Source organism: Phyllostomus discolor, chromosome 10, assembly GCF_004126475.2.
Source record: "Phyllostomus discolor isolate MPI-MPIP mPhyDis1 chromosome 10, mPhyDis1.pri.v3, whole genome shotgun sequence".
Taxonomy (NCBI): Eukaryota; Metazoa; Chordata; class Mammalia; order Chiroptera; family Phyllostomidae; genus Phyllostomus; species Phyllostomus discolor.
Window position 1 is genome coordinate 77522522 of NC_040912.2, and position 14929 is coordinate 77537450.

At 36.0% G+C, this 14929-nt stretch overlaps 1 protein-coding gene across 1 annotated transcript in view; it reads left to right on the forward strand.

The window, feature by feature from the left end:
* MKLN1 (muskelin 1) overlaps positions 1 to 14929 on the forward strand; it is a 188616-nt gene that overhangs the window by 150595 nt on the left and 23092 nt on the right. Inside the window, exons 13-15 of the mRNA XM_028525434.2 lie at positions 7399 to 7546; positions 8486 to 8600; positions 9842 to 9981. Coding sequence (XP_028381235.1) covers positions 7399 to 7546; positions 8486 to 8600; positions 9842 to 9981 — 403 coding nt within the window. The remainder of the gene's footprint in view (positions 1 to 7398; positions 7547 to 8485; positions 8601 to 9841; positions 9982 to 14929) is intronic.

Consider the following 14929-nt stretch of genomic DNA (forward strand, 5'->3'; position numbering starts at 1 on the left):
GCTTAAGATAGAAGAGGCAAGATCATAGCAACAGGAGTGAGTCTGGGTGGAGCTGCCTTGGTCCTTTGGAAACATGTGGAAGAGTTGGACCCAAGCAAGGCTGCCTTGGCCCTGTAGAGAGTTGCAGTCAGGAGAATTAAGCCAGCTGGGTTGTGTGGACTCAGGAAACAAGTTACGGAGGTAATGTCAGGGGGTTAGCCTAGGACAAGCTGCCACTGCCTGATGCTTTTCTGGCTGCAAGTCCCCTGGGAACCCTTAGAGCTTAAGGGAAAGAAAGCAGAGGTAGAAGCCTTAGGAAAGAAGGAAGAGGGAAAGGAGCCAGCATGCTCCAGAAGGAGCGTGCACTTCTATTAGCTTTCTGGGTGAGTCCTTTGATACACTGATGCCTCACAATTAGCCTGTAGAGGTGTTGGTCCTTCTCTGGTCAGTTTCACCTTCAAAGAATGTCACTGAATAGGTGTCAGACTAAGGCAAACCTGCACCTATTTGTAAACCATTTGCTCCTAAGTGTTCTTGGTTAGAGAAGGTAAGACCTTGAAATGTATTATCAGGCTGTAAATTGCTTGGCCATTTAACTATGTGTCTCTTTCTCCATTCCACTTTCCAAGGAATTTTCCTACCTTACTGTCATGCCTCATGATCATCCACGCTCAGTAATTCATTTCTTCCTTCCCTCACCCTTCTAGGGAGACTGCCTTTTACTCCCCTGAAGGGTTTAAAGCTATGAAACCTTTGCACGGAGGAGTGATAATAAATGGTGGAAGTGATCAACTTGTTCTTCATGCCCAGGCTCAACTGCCCTGTGGCTCTCCCTCCATTTTCCTTAAACTCACTGGTGCTGATGCTCATTGAGGCCTGGCCTTTGGCCCCTCCAATATGTTTTTTCTTAACAGAAAAAATAGCTGATACCCTGAAAAACATTACCTCACAGACCAATGTAACTAGACAGTTAAGGACTACGACTATCTCAAAAGAAATTAGTACGACAACATACATATATGATCTATTACGATAGATTAACCAAGAATTTAAAACAAGCATGATCAATATAGTTAATTATATAAGGGAAGACATTAGTAATATCAGTAAGATCTAAATAGCACAAAAATAGAACCAAATGGACATATTAGATACGAAAAATTTATTTAAAATGAATAATGCAACACATCTAAATAGAATGGATGTGAATTAATTAATTATTTGAAAGATTAGAATGAATACTCTTCCAGGAAGAAATAGGAAAGAAGGTAAAGAGATTGAAATTTTTTTAAAAAACCGAAGGGTATATAAAAGAGTTGCACAAGGGTGAACATAACAGCAATTCCAGAAGGAGAGGAAAATTAAAATTTAAGAAGGTGGAATAATTGAAGAAATAATGGAAGAAACTTTCCTAGAATTCAAGAAGAATGGAAGTGCTCAAATTGGTGAAAGTGAGTGTAGTTTGCCAAATAGGAAAAATATGGGGAAACACATACCTAGACATACTAAAGTAAAATTAAGAATATCAAAGACAACCCTGGCTGGTGTGGCTCAGTGGATTGAGCACTGGCCTGTGAACGAGGGGTCACCAGTTTGGGTCACCAGTTTGGTTCCCCAGTCAGGACACATACATGCCTGGGTTGTGGGCCAGGTCCCCAGTTGGCATGCAAGAAGAAACCAAATCTCTTGCACATGGATGTTTCTCCTTCTCTTTCTCCCTCCCTTCCCCTCTCAGTAACAATAGTGAATGGAAGAAATCAGTTAAGTTAAAAGATACTTGAGGGAAATGACTCTGAACCAAGAAATTAATATCCTCCTAACATTCAAATGTGAGAATAAAATAAAATATTCTCATAAATTTGCCTTAGAAAGTTTGCCATATGAAAACCCACATTGGGAAGATATTTGGAAGCAAAACTTGGTGAGAAATCTAGATGTTAGAAATATGTGATAAATGGTGATAAAATTATCTTGAGAAAATTTGTTGCCCAAAAAAAACACAAAGACCAAAATTCTAAGCAATAAAAACAGTGGGGCAAGCGGGATGGGGCACCACATATATTCAGATATTGTGATTGGACTTACAGGGAAGAAAATACTCTGTATTATTAAAGCTTTTTCATTCTAAAAGGTATCATACAAGGCTCAAGATCTAACAGCTCTTTACTTTTGAGCTTTTTTTCCTTTTCTTGTGCCTATATCACTCACTGCCACTGTTTCTTATACTTCATGTTATCCTTTTTCTTGAAATCTGTTTGTTTTGTTGAAAAAGCTCCTCAAAGAATTTTTTCCAATGCAGTCATTGATATGAACTTTTGTATTTCTCCTGGTCCAAAAAGTCTTTATTTTGCTTCATTGTTGGACTTGCTAGTTTAACTGGAAATAGAACTTTAGTTCCATAACTTTTCATAGTCCTCAGAATTTTAAAGTTATTTCTCCATTGTATTCTAGCATTCATTGTTAGTTTCATCCTCATTCCTCTGTATGTAACCTGCTTTTGCTCTCTCTAGAAGCTTAGCATCTAGGTCTCTTTCAAACAGTACACCCACTTGTTTCCAGTTAGGGAAATTTAAAAAAATTTTTTTCTTCTACGTTATTTCACACCTCTCCTGATGTTCTTTTCAGACAGATTTTTCACTTCAGTGTCTTATTCTCTGTGTCCCTTAACTTCTTTATCATAATTTCCATGTGTTTTTGCTATGTAAGTCTAGTAATTTATCAGTTTTGTATTAAGTCTGCTGACTTTGTGTTTAACTATGCCTGTTTTGTTTTCATGCTGTCATTTGATTTTTTTCTATCAGGTTTTTTTCTTAGTATCTTTCATATTCTGTGCTTCTTTTTATGGAAACTTGTTCTTGTTTTATACATGTAATATTCTCTTGACTTTCTACAAGGATAATGAGTTTTTTATTTTTTTCTAAATTCTGTTCCTTTCTGTGATTTATTATCTCCTGTTTATTCATCTAGGTCCCAGTCTTTGCATTGTTGATATCGTTCTCACGTCTAAACATTAAAATTTATGAACAAAGAGCTACATCAGTTAAGAAAGGTAATTGATAGTGGTTTCTTATGCATTGTATAGGTCTATTTTTACAGTAGGCTTCTCGCTTAAATAAGACACTGACCAAGGGTTTTGCATAATTTTATGGTGCATATTAGCCACCAGGCTTTCTTAGAGAACACATAAGCAGGCCTCAAAGCAAAGCTCCCTTGCGTCCTCCCCCAGCCTCCCCTAATGTTATTGTGAGGATTAAGAGTTACTTTAAGCTCTGCTCTCATTCTTATTCAGGCCCCAATGTCCTTATTAGAAGCTCTCCACAGGAGTCCTCTTCACAGTCTACTCCTGCTTTTTGTATTTGATGACTTATTTTGGAAGTTTTCCATCTTTATCTCTGGTGAGTTGGGCTCTCTTTTTCTTGGCTGTGCTTTTTCTGTCTTTCAAGATTCCTCAGAATTTCTTACCTCTTGTTGACATGGTTTCAGTTCTTTTCTAGTGGTATTTTTCTTTTCTTTCTTTTTTTTACTAGACCAACTTTTCTGCCAATTTAGTGGGTTAATGGCAAAGAGGGTAATGTAGTTAGTGGTTGATTTGCTGTTTGTATCCAAAAGGCCCAGTTCGATTTCATAGGCAGCTTCAGTTAGTAGTAAAATTTAAGTCTAAAATGCCTACTAGTGCTAGAACATTGTTCTTTTATGTGTGTGTATGTTTACATATACACATATATATGCATATAATTTTTACATTTTAATTTTCTTCAGTAAGAATGTAAAATCTTTTTAAAATGAAAAATAGATTTTCTTCTCTCTAGTTTAAAAAGGAGGTTTCCAAAATTAGATTTAGAGTATTACAGAAATGGACATTTTCAAAGTTTCTTACAAAACCTAGATTACTTTTGAAGGTAGATACAGAAAACTTTATTTTTGTTGAGATTTTTATTGAAATGTTTTTTGAACTGTCACTGTATATGGAATGGAGTGGAAGTATTAATTGCAAATTGTAAAGCTTAGGTAAAAGACCATTAAGATAGATATTGTACATTCAGTGTAAGTTTGAATTAACATGCTGGCATTTATAGGAACCCTTAACTCTTATAAAGTGATACCTGGTAACTGTCATACCAGCAAAATGGTTTACAAACATTTTTTGTGCATGCCTGTAAAACTGTCTTGGAACCTGGATTTCCTTTCCATCTAAATAACAGTATTCCAAATATTAATGTAAATTTTATTCATGAGAAATTTGGGAGGATGTGTGAAAATTATTCACTTATTATTAAAAGCCTCCAGTCTTTCCATCCAGATATATTTTTTTCTGTATTTTGTTTTGGAGGTTTTTTTCCTTCTTATAACTATAAAAGCAATGTATATTGGACAAATTCATTTGATTTAATAGGAAGTAAAAGTATCCTAACCCCTGTTCCCCATAACTACTGTTCATAATTTGGTGTGTGTTCCTTCATATTTTTTCTATTCACATGCAAACATTTGACACATAAACATTTTTCATTGTCTGTTGTATGCAGTGAAAATTATATTTGTAAGGGTCTGCAAATGTAAGGATTAATAGAAATTTTGTCCTTCAGAGATTTTGCCTTTGAGTATTCTTAGAGTAATATATTTGGATACCTCCAAAAAATTCATGAAACATTTTACTCTTCTTTTTTACAAGTTTCTGCTTCAAGCTTTTTCTCTGTTATATCAATTCAGGGATTTTCATACTTATAATATCAGCCCTTGTGCTCATGATAATATGTGAATACAATGATTATTGATATTTCTGTAATACTTTCTTTTCATTCTATTATAATAACAGCCTCCTAATTGATTTGTCTCAAGTCTCTCACTTTGCCTATCTGTGCTGCACACTAATACCAGTTTAATGTTACTGAAAATTGTCATCCTGTCACTGCAGTCACCTTTCTGAGTCTTAACAACAGAAATTTCAATTTTGAAGAGATCCAATACTTTTGTAGCACTACTTTCAATTTTTATATGAGAAAACTGAGATCCAAAAAGTTTCTTGATGAACTCACCCATAGTTAATTGGGAAAGTCTAGAGTAGAACAAGATTTTCTACTTTTGTTCCCTTTTGTTTACAGTACTTATTGGTATTTAAATTCCTAGGCTAGACCGCAAAAACCTATTGAACACGCAGATCTGATTTCTGTATTATAGGGAAGTAACCCCAAATGAATGCTTTTAAGTGGGAGATTACTTTATAAATGTGAATAGTATTATTAAAATATTTTAAGAGCTCTTATGCTAATGCTGTTAAAAACAAAGCATTCTCTCAAGACAGTTATTTCTTTTACACCCTATAGAATTTTATTACCATTTGTAAAGATGAAAGATTTATTGATGTGAAATAACTTGATAATGTGGAACCAATATTGAACCTAGTGGTTTAATATATTCACTTGGCTGCAATTTTTCATTTTTTCCTTTAAAGAACAATGTCTTGGTGTAGGCACTTAGCATATTATGATGAGTTACTATGTCACTGTAACTCTGGCTAGCACAAAATCAATACTAGAGCACAATGACCAAAGGGGAAAAAAGATAAATTGGATTTTATCAAAATGAGAAACCTTTGTGCATCAAAGGATACCATTAAGAAAGTGTTGACAGCTCAGTGGAAGTGTTCTCTTGCAGCTACTCAAGCTTGCCATTACAGGATGAAAACAGCCAGAGACACCATGTAAATGCATGGACAAGGCCTCATCTGACCCTGGGCAGGCCAGATCAAGCCGTAGTTTGCCAGCCTGTGTTACAGAATTCTTAATTCAAAGGCTCAGTGTTAAGACAGAAGGGGACAGAGAAATTTAAGTGCAATAAATTTAGGCAGTTATGTCCTCCACTTCCACCACTAATAAAAAGTGATTTCATTTCTTTACAGTTTTATCTTTCTTCCAAGATTTTCTTAGGAATAGAGGTCAGAATTTTGGCATCTTTGAAACTTTACCAAGCCTTAATAAGAAAATACCAGACTTTACATAACTGCTAAGGAGTGTGGTACGAGGGTTGATGTTATTATGATGATTAAGTCAATGTGTGGATATGTATAAATATGTATACTTGTCTGTGGATACATATGAAGTATATATTGTGTTTTTTGTGTGTAATTTTTAAATATATTTACTGTGGTATACATGTTGATAGTCTCTAAAATACCTCAAACAAATTTATTGAATAGGAATATAAAAGGACACATGAATTTAAGGTAAACTTGGAAAAATAAATATAGGATTATTTGATCTTAATTAAAGTAGTTGAAGACAAAGATCGGTATGGATAGCATCTACTACCATAGTATCCTGGATTGGTTGAAATATTTTTCTTTACTTTGATGTTTGTTTAGCTTTTTGAGCATATAATAATTGTTCACCTATAAGAAATGTAACATTGAAACAATGACATTGTTTTTGATACACAGCAATTATGTTGTAAGCCATAAAATTGTATTTCAACTAATATTTCCAAACGACAATGATGAGAACAATTCGAATTTGTCATATTAATGTTTTACAGATTTCTGGGTAATGCAGAACAATCATCATTCATTTAATGGATTCCTTTAAAAAAAAAAGCAAACATTATTAGCTCTGGGGAGTTCCATCCACTCAGGAAAGCATATTTGGGGCATATTATATGCCAAAATGTACTTCATTGTACCTTATGGACAAATACAGGGTCCAGCAGAAGTAACACCTGCTTGAGTGGTTGGTATGGTAAGAATAAGAGTGTAATAATTCATAGTTTTAATTTGAACATTTCACCTAAAATGTCACATGGTGTGCTTGAGTGTGATATTGTTATGTTACAGGATTATGTGCTTATGATTTTGTATGAAAGATTTTATAATTTAAAAAAAGGTGTTATTTGTGCCAGACCCTGTGTTTTAAATGATTCTGACCTTATTAAACAAATCTGTTCCAGTTTTGTCACGTTTTTGTTTTTCCAAGTCAAGATTTGAATATTTTCTCTCTATTATTAAAGTACAGCTGACGCAGATAATAAATCAGTTAAAGTATTGCCCTTTTCCTCAATCAGAATGATTACATTGCATACTTCCTTCTACCTCTCTCCTCTTTCTGGCTCCATTCTGGGAGTTATCATTTATTATTTCTGTCAACAAATAGTTGATAACTACCATATGCCAGGCTGTGTTTTAGACACTAGGAACAAAATAGTGAACCAAACAACCATAGCCCTTGTGGAGCTAATAGCCCAGAATGGGGAGAAAGTGATAAACAACTGTTTATTGTTTAATATAAAAGTTATGTAGTGTGTTGGGAAATAAATGCTGTGGCCTTACCCTACTGCAGAGCAGGGTAAAGATGTACTAATCTTTAACAGAGTAGCGCTAATCTGTTATCTAATACGAATATTGTCATTTTATTTTTTTCTTTCATTTTATAGTTCCAATGACGGGATTCACACAGAGAGCAACCATTGATCCAGAACTGAATGAAATACATGTCCTATCTGGACTCAGCAAAGATAAGGAAAAGAGAGAAGAGAATGTCAGAAATTCATTCTGGATTTATGACATTGTGAGGAATAGTTGGTAAGGAGCTCTTGTCTGTGCTGCAATTCCAATGCAACATTTACTGGAGGTTGTTAGTTTATTCAAAAGAAGAAAGAATTGGAAGGCTTGTGTTAATTTCTGATGTCATACATTTAAGTGCCGGTGTTGGAGGAAAAAGTCAAAATCAGTGCCTGTATCTATACATTGGCATTCAGTGAATGGATTTTATATTTGAATTGTTCAATTTGTAGATAGTTCCTGGTCTGGAAGTCAAGAAAATTGTATTTTAGTCTAGATTTTGCTACTAAACAGGTGTGTGAACTTTAGAACAATGTTTTTTGTAATTGTTCCCAATTCTTAGGGTTTATAAAGTGAAACAGATTGACTATAGCGGGGTGGGGACAGGAGGCATTATTATTTAGCGTTTTCAAGTCAGGACCTTTTTGTCCCAGAGCACCGCACAGAACTGTTGCTGTAGCTACTGTTTGGGGAAACACCCGCCTAACATTCTGTGATTGTTGCATAAGCAAATATTCTGCAAAACAGAGGCATTTCAGAGAACTTCTTCCCTTCAGCAATGGAGGGCAGTGCTCAGCAACTAAGGAATTTATTTTTTTCTAAACGTGACATTTATTTACAGTAAGAATGAAAACAATCTGCCTGGTTTTTATTGTGAATAGATGGGATATTACCTCTTTCAGCCTTCCACTTGAGCCTTCATACATGTCTTGTTTCATAACATGAGGTAGGTTGTTCTTAAGCAATGTTTTGATGAACATTAAAAGAACTTGAGAACTCAATTCTAACAACTCAGATTATTTTATAGACTGACCAGAACTTTAAAATTTGGTGTAAACAAATGTATGATTGTTTTGTTGGTAATCAGACATGCGATTAATTTGCTCTCTACAATTGTATTAACATTATGTGTACTGCTGATTTTCCTGGATAGTATGCCTTAAAACCAATGTCTTTCAGGTCTTGTGTCTATAAAAATGATCAGGCTGCAAAGGATAATCCAACTAAAAGTCTTCAGGAGGAAGAACCATGTCCAAGATTTGCCCATCAGCTTGTATATGATGAGTTACACAAGGTATCCTAACTACATTTACCTATAAATTTTCCATGACCTACAATCTGAAAGAATCCCAAAATATATGTTTCTGATTATTTTTAAGTGGATTTGAGTAAAAAGTTATAATATATAGCAGACATTTAATAGAATATGTAGCAGACATTTAATTAATCATTTTCTCCCCTAATTTTTAAAAGAATAAACACTTTTGTGTAGTCCATAATCCCTGGCGCTTCCCTCTTTTGAAAATGGTCAGTGGCTGCTTCTTAGGTGCATAGATGAGATACATAGCATGGCCCATTGTTTCTACAGTATGAGTATTCAAGTGAAAGAGTGCAGTTTTCAGCATTTGGGTACCTTGTCCCATGATATGAAAAGATATATATAACTTCCCGATTTTAGATTTTATTGTGTAAGAAATATTTTTATCTTTATTTTTCCTATCTATGAGTAACACATTCTTTTCCATCCACCTTGTGAAAACAGTCTGGCATTCAGAACTTTTAGTGTCAGTGTTCAGAATGGTTTCTTGAACTGTTTCTCAGATTATATAGTAAGTTACTGACAGAACCTGCATTTTTTTCTGTTTAGGCTACAGATGATTATTTAAATTTCATATCATTTGAGACCTTTAGGTAAAAGATACCATGAGAATGGGACAAGGGAGTCATCAGTAAGAGAAAAATGACAGTTCATGGAGGAAATTAAGAGTTCAGGTGATGCTGACTTCTCATTGGCTGAGCTACAGAGTTTCAATTGACTGGGCTTATTGCTAGGCAAGAAGAAAATCTTTCTTCTTCCTGATGGGGTAGTAAAGCAGTTGCACTTTCTGTTTGGTAATGAAGTGACCCCTCTTCTGATGGGGTCTGTAATTGATGTCTTCCATTGTGCGGGTAATTGACTTCTGTAGTCTATCCCAACTTCAATTTTAGTTGAGGTTTCCTTTAATAATTTTCATGCTATCATTGCTTTTGTTTCATGTTTCCTATTGTCAGTATAATTGTAGTAATAAAATTTATTTTAATATAAAATGTAATTTAAGGAAGTAGCCACAGTAATTTAAAGTAAAACGGAAACAAGAAAAATTTGAAGAGAAGCCTTTGGTAGAAATGCAATGTTTTGGTTTTATATATATATGTAAGGCTAAGGAAGTTACCTGTTACACAGTACTAGCAAAGTGAAGAAATTTTACTGTGACTTATTTAATTCCTTAAGTATTACGTGCATTTTTAAAATCTGGTTTGTTTTGTTTATTATAGGTTCATTATTTATTCGGTGGGAATCCAGGAAAATCTTGCTCCCCAAAAATGAGATTGGATGACTTCTGGTCACTGAAGTTGTGTAGGCCTTCAAAAGATTACTTACTGAGGCACTGCAAGTACCTCATAAGAAAACACAGGTATAAAAATAATTCACTGAAAACTTTTTATTTAACTTTATCAGCTGTTGTTAGTATTACCTCAGCTTTGGTGATGTGGCTTTGTCTTTGGACAGTTAGTAACATGACAGTGTGAGCACTGTGAAGATCATGACTTTGGTAAATTCCCCATTATTCTCCTTATTTTTGCTTCCTTATTTCAAAGGAATATACAAAGTGAAGATAAGTACTGATACTGAAATTTTTACATTTAGAAAAAGGATATTTTGTAACTATTAAAATAACGGAAAAAGTTTCTGTGAGGGTGATTAACCCACCATCAAGCGACTCAAGGCCAAACCACCACAAAAATTACATCAGTTCTAGATAATTGTTATGTGCCTGACCTGTTGATAACTGTGAATGTGATGATATAGTTGATTCATAATATCTTTATAATCTGGTGTTTCAGAATACAACTTTAAATACAATTATAGTTTTATATCATTACCTTTGCTGTTTAATTACAAGTGTATAATCAAACATTTTCATGTATGTCTCCTGAGTTATGTTTGCTTTTTAGCCTTAGAAGTGATAAACTACTAAAAACATATAGAAAAGTATATCTATCCTTTTGGTTACTGATAATGTTTGATGATAAAAATGTATAGTTTGGAAGGGGAAGGTTAGCCTTTAATGGTGATAATAGCTGCCATTTATTTGAGCAGTGTTTGTGTGCTAGATCGTGTATGTTATTTTCACAGTAAGACAATGAAGTAAAGAAGGGTTATAACTCTTATAAAAGAAGAAATGGAGGCATTTTAAAATGGGTTATGTAACTCATCTAAGGTCATTTAGCTGTAAGTGACACAGGCAGGATGTGACCCTGAGTATGCTGACTTCACAGTTCTTCTTTTCATCACCACCACCACCACCACCATCGCACACATGCATACACGCAAGCACTCCCTTCCCCGTCACTAAAAAAGTAAGTAAAATCTAATATATGCTGAAAGACTAGCAAATGTTGTGAGTGTGAGAATGAGCCATGAAATAGTGGTTAAAATTGAATGGCAGCAAGTCTGTGTGGTTGGGCAAATGATCGACATTTGAAATTTTCTACTGGGGGAAAGATAGTGTGCTGGCTCATTTCAGAACTTGAACCAGAAGAGCCCTTGAAGGGGAATGTAAGAATGATTAAAGACTCTTTTATATAGAATATTCATTTATATAGATTATTTTTTAAAGAGTTTGTTTGTATATTTATAGAGAGGGGGAAGGGAGGGAGAAAGAGAGGGAGAGAAACATTGATGCAAGAGAGAAACATCAATTGGCTGCCTCTCACATGTTCCCCAACTGGGGTCCAAGCCCACAAACCAAGCATGTCCCCTGACCAGGAATCAAACCAGTGACCCTTCACTTTGAGGAATGACAACCAACTGACTGAGCCACACTAGTCAGGGTTAGATTATTTTTAATTAGAGTAATAATAGCATAAAAATATGGAACAGAGTATTCTTCTTTTCTGGTTTTGATTACCAGAAGTATTCGAAATCATGAATCACTTTTTGCTTTTAGTTTTGTAGCTAATAGCTATATTGGAAAAAGTTTTATACTGGAACCTTGGGTTGCTTTCAAGCCTTCAGCTTAATCTTTCTGGAGATTACATTGCTCGTGTGTACAATGGCCAGAGCAACCACCTAAAGGTCTAGAATCTTCAATAAAACTATTCATTAAGGGAATATAGGGCCTAGCACAAGTAACACCCCTTTTTATTACAAAATCATAAGCATATAATTCTGTAACAGGACTTCTGGCCAAGATGGAGGCATGTGGAGATACACTTTGCCTCCTCACACACCAAAAGAAGGACAACAACAAATTTAAAAACAAAAAACAACCAGAACTGACAGGAAATTGAACTGTATGGAAGTCCGACAACCAAGGAGTTAAAGAAGAAGCATTCATCCAGGCTGGCAGGAGGGATGGAGATGGGTAGCTGGAGTGGAGAGGACTTGTGGCAAGGCAGTGGCTGGAATACTGGGCAGGTGAGGTAGCAGCTGGTGGACCCACATTTGTGTGCAGATAAACCAGGAGGGACAACTGGGGAGTGAGACAGACTGTATAACCCAGGGTTCCAGCATGGGAAATAAAGCCCCAAAACCTCTGACTGTAAAAACCTGTGGGGGTTGCAGTGGCGGGAAAACTTCCAAAATCACAGGAGAGTTCGTTGGAGAGAGCCATGGGGTCCTAAAACATACACAGACCCACCCATGGGGGAATCAGCACCAAAAGGTCCCAGTTTGCTTGTGGGTATTGGAAGAAGTGACTGAAAGCCAGACAAGAGCTGAGCAAGCACCATTGTTCCCACTCTGACCCCTCCTCCACATACAGCATCACAAGATAGCCATGTGGGTTGCCCTACCCTGGAGAATACCTAAGACTCTGGCCCTTAAAAAGTAACGGGTGTGCTGAGAAAAGAAATATGGCCCAAATGAAAGAACAGATCAAAACTCCACAAAAAACTGAGCATGAAGAAATAGCTGACCTATCAGATGCAGAGTTCAAAACACTGGTAATCAGGATGCTCACAGAAATGGTTGAGTATGGCTGCAAAATCGAGGAAGAAGTGAAGGCTATACAAAGTGAAATAAAGAAAAATATACAGGGTACCAACAGTGAAAGGAAGGAAACTGGGACTCAAATCAACAATTTGGAACAGAAGGAAGAAAGAAACATTCAACCAGAATAGAATGAAGAAACAAGAATTCAGAAAAATGGGGAGAGGCTTAGGAACCTCCTGAACATCTTTAAACATTCCAACATCCTAATCAGGGGGGTTCCGGAAGGGGAAGAGGAAGAGCAAGAAATGGGAAACTTCTTTGAAAAAACAGTGAAGGAGAACTTCCCCAGTCTTGCAAAGGAAATAGACTTCCAAGAAGTCCAGGAAGCTCAGAGAGTCCCTAAGAAGTTGGACCTAAGGAAGCACACACCAAGGCACATCATAATTACATTACCCAACATTAAAGATAAGGACAGAACCTTAAAAAGAGCAAAAGACAATTACCTACAAGAGTTCCCATAAGGCTATCAGCTGATTTCGCAAAAGAAACCTTACAGGCAAGAAAGGGCTGGAAAGAAGTATTCAAAATCATGAAAAGCAAGAACCTACATCCAAGATTATTCTACCAAGCAAAGCTATCATTTAAAATGGAAGGGCAGATAAAGAGCTTCCCAGATAAGGTCAAGTTGAAGGAGTTCATCATCACCAAACCCTAATTATATGAAATGTCAAAGGGACTTATCTAAGAAAAAGAAGATCAAAAATATGAACAGTAAAATAACAACAAACTCACAATTATCAACAACTGAACCTAAAAAAAAAAACAGAAACAAAAACAAAAACAAACTAACTGAACAACTAGAATAGGAACCGATTCACAGAAATAGAGATCACATGGAGGATTATGAGCAGGGAGGAAGAGAGGGGAGAATGGGGGAAAAGGTACAGAGAATAAGAAGCATAAATGGTAGGTAGAAAATAGACAGGGGGAGGTTAAGAATAGTATGGGAAATGGAGAAGCCAAAGAACTTACATGTATGACCTATGGACATGAACAAAGTGGGGGAGGGGAATGATGGTGGGAGGTGGGGTGCAGGGTGGAGGGTTCACCTCCCACCATCATTCCCCTGCAGGGCGGAGGGGAATAAATGGGGGAAAAATGGGACAACTGTAATAGAATAATCAATAAAATATACTTTTAAAAATTTAAAAAACTGTAACATAACAATATCACACTCAAGCACACCATATGACGTTTTAGGTGAAATGTTCAAATTGCTGTTCATCTCATGCGAGACCTTCACATACCCTACCAACCACACTCATGCGAGCCTTACTTCTGCCAGACCCTGTATTTCTTGAGCGCCTTCACTGTTCTAGATACTGTTCTAGGTTCTGTGGATATGTCAGTGAAGAAGACAAAAATTCCTATCCCCAAGTTTCCATTTTTAATGAAGGGATACTAACAGTAAGATTAATAAGGAATTTATGTTTAAGATAGTAAGCTTTGTGAGAAAAAAACTAAATTCAGTTAAGAACTATTTTTTTACAGGTGAGGGAGCTGGGGTGTGATTTTTAAATAAGAGTAAGGATAGACCTCACTGCAAAGATATTTGCATAGATGCCTAAAGAACATGAGGGAGTGAGTCATACAAGATATTTGAGGGGAAAGGTGTTCCAGGTAGGTAATAATAGACAAGGCTCTGAGGTTAAAAATATGACTGGATTATTTGAGAAATAATGTGAGGAGGACAGTATGGTAGAAGTGGAATAAGTGAGGTGATTATAGTAGGAGTGAGGTCAGAGAGAAAAATCAGTCAGATTGTGAAGGTCTTTTGGCTTTTGCTCTGAGTAAAATGGCAGTATTCAAAGATTTTAAGTAGAGGAGTGACATATTCAGACTTAGCTTTTAATAAAAACAATTCTTGATTTTCTTCCAGAAGAACTGGGTAAAAAGTCACAGCTATTTTTACTCAGATGGGGAATTCTTCAGAAACAACAAGTTAATATAGTTCAGTTTAGTTCACTTTAGGTTTTGGAGATCATCTGTTAGCATTGGGGGGAAGGTGTGGGCTGTATTACGTTTGTGAGTCATCGACAAGGAAACGGAGCTTGCTCAGGAAGAGTAAGAAAAATAAAGGGATGTAGGGCAGTAGCTGAGGACTGCCACCATTTGAAGGACGGCAGAGGAAGAGATCGTCCATAAGAGAGAGATTTAGAAAGTACAGTAAGATTCTGGATAAACTTGGAGGGTTGTAGCAACTGAATTTCTTGATGGATTTGATATGGGTCTATGAGAGAAAGAACTGTCAAGGATGACTGTTCTAGGGCACCTTAAGAATCTTGTCTGCTAAATTGAACGAACAGTAAAAGGCCCATCTCTGACATTTGAAAAAGCCTACCCTGTGTTCTACCACCTCTTAGATG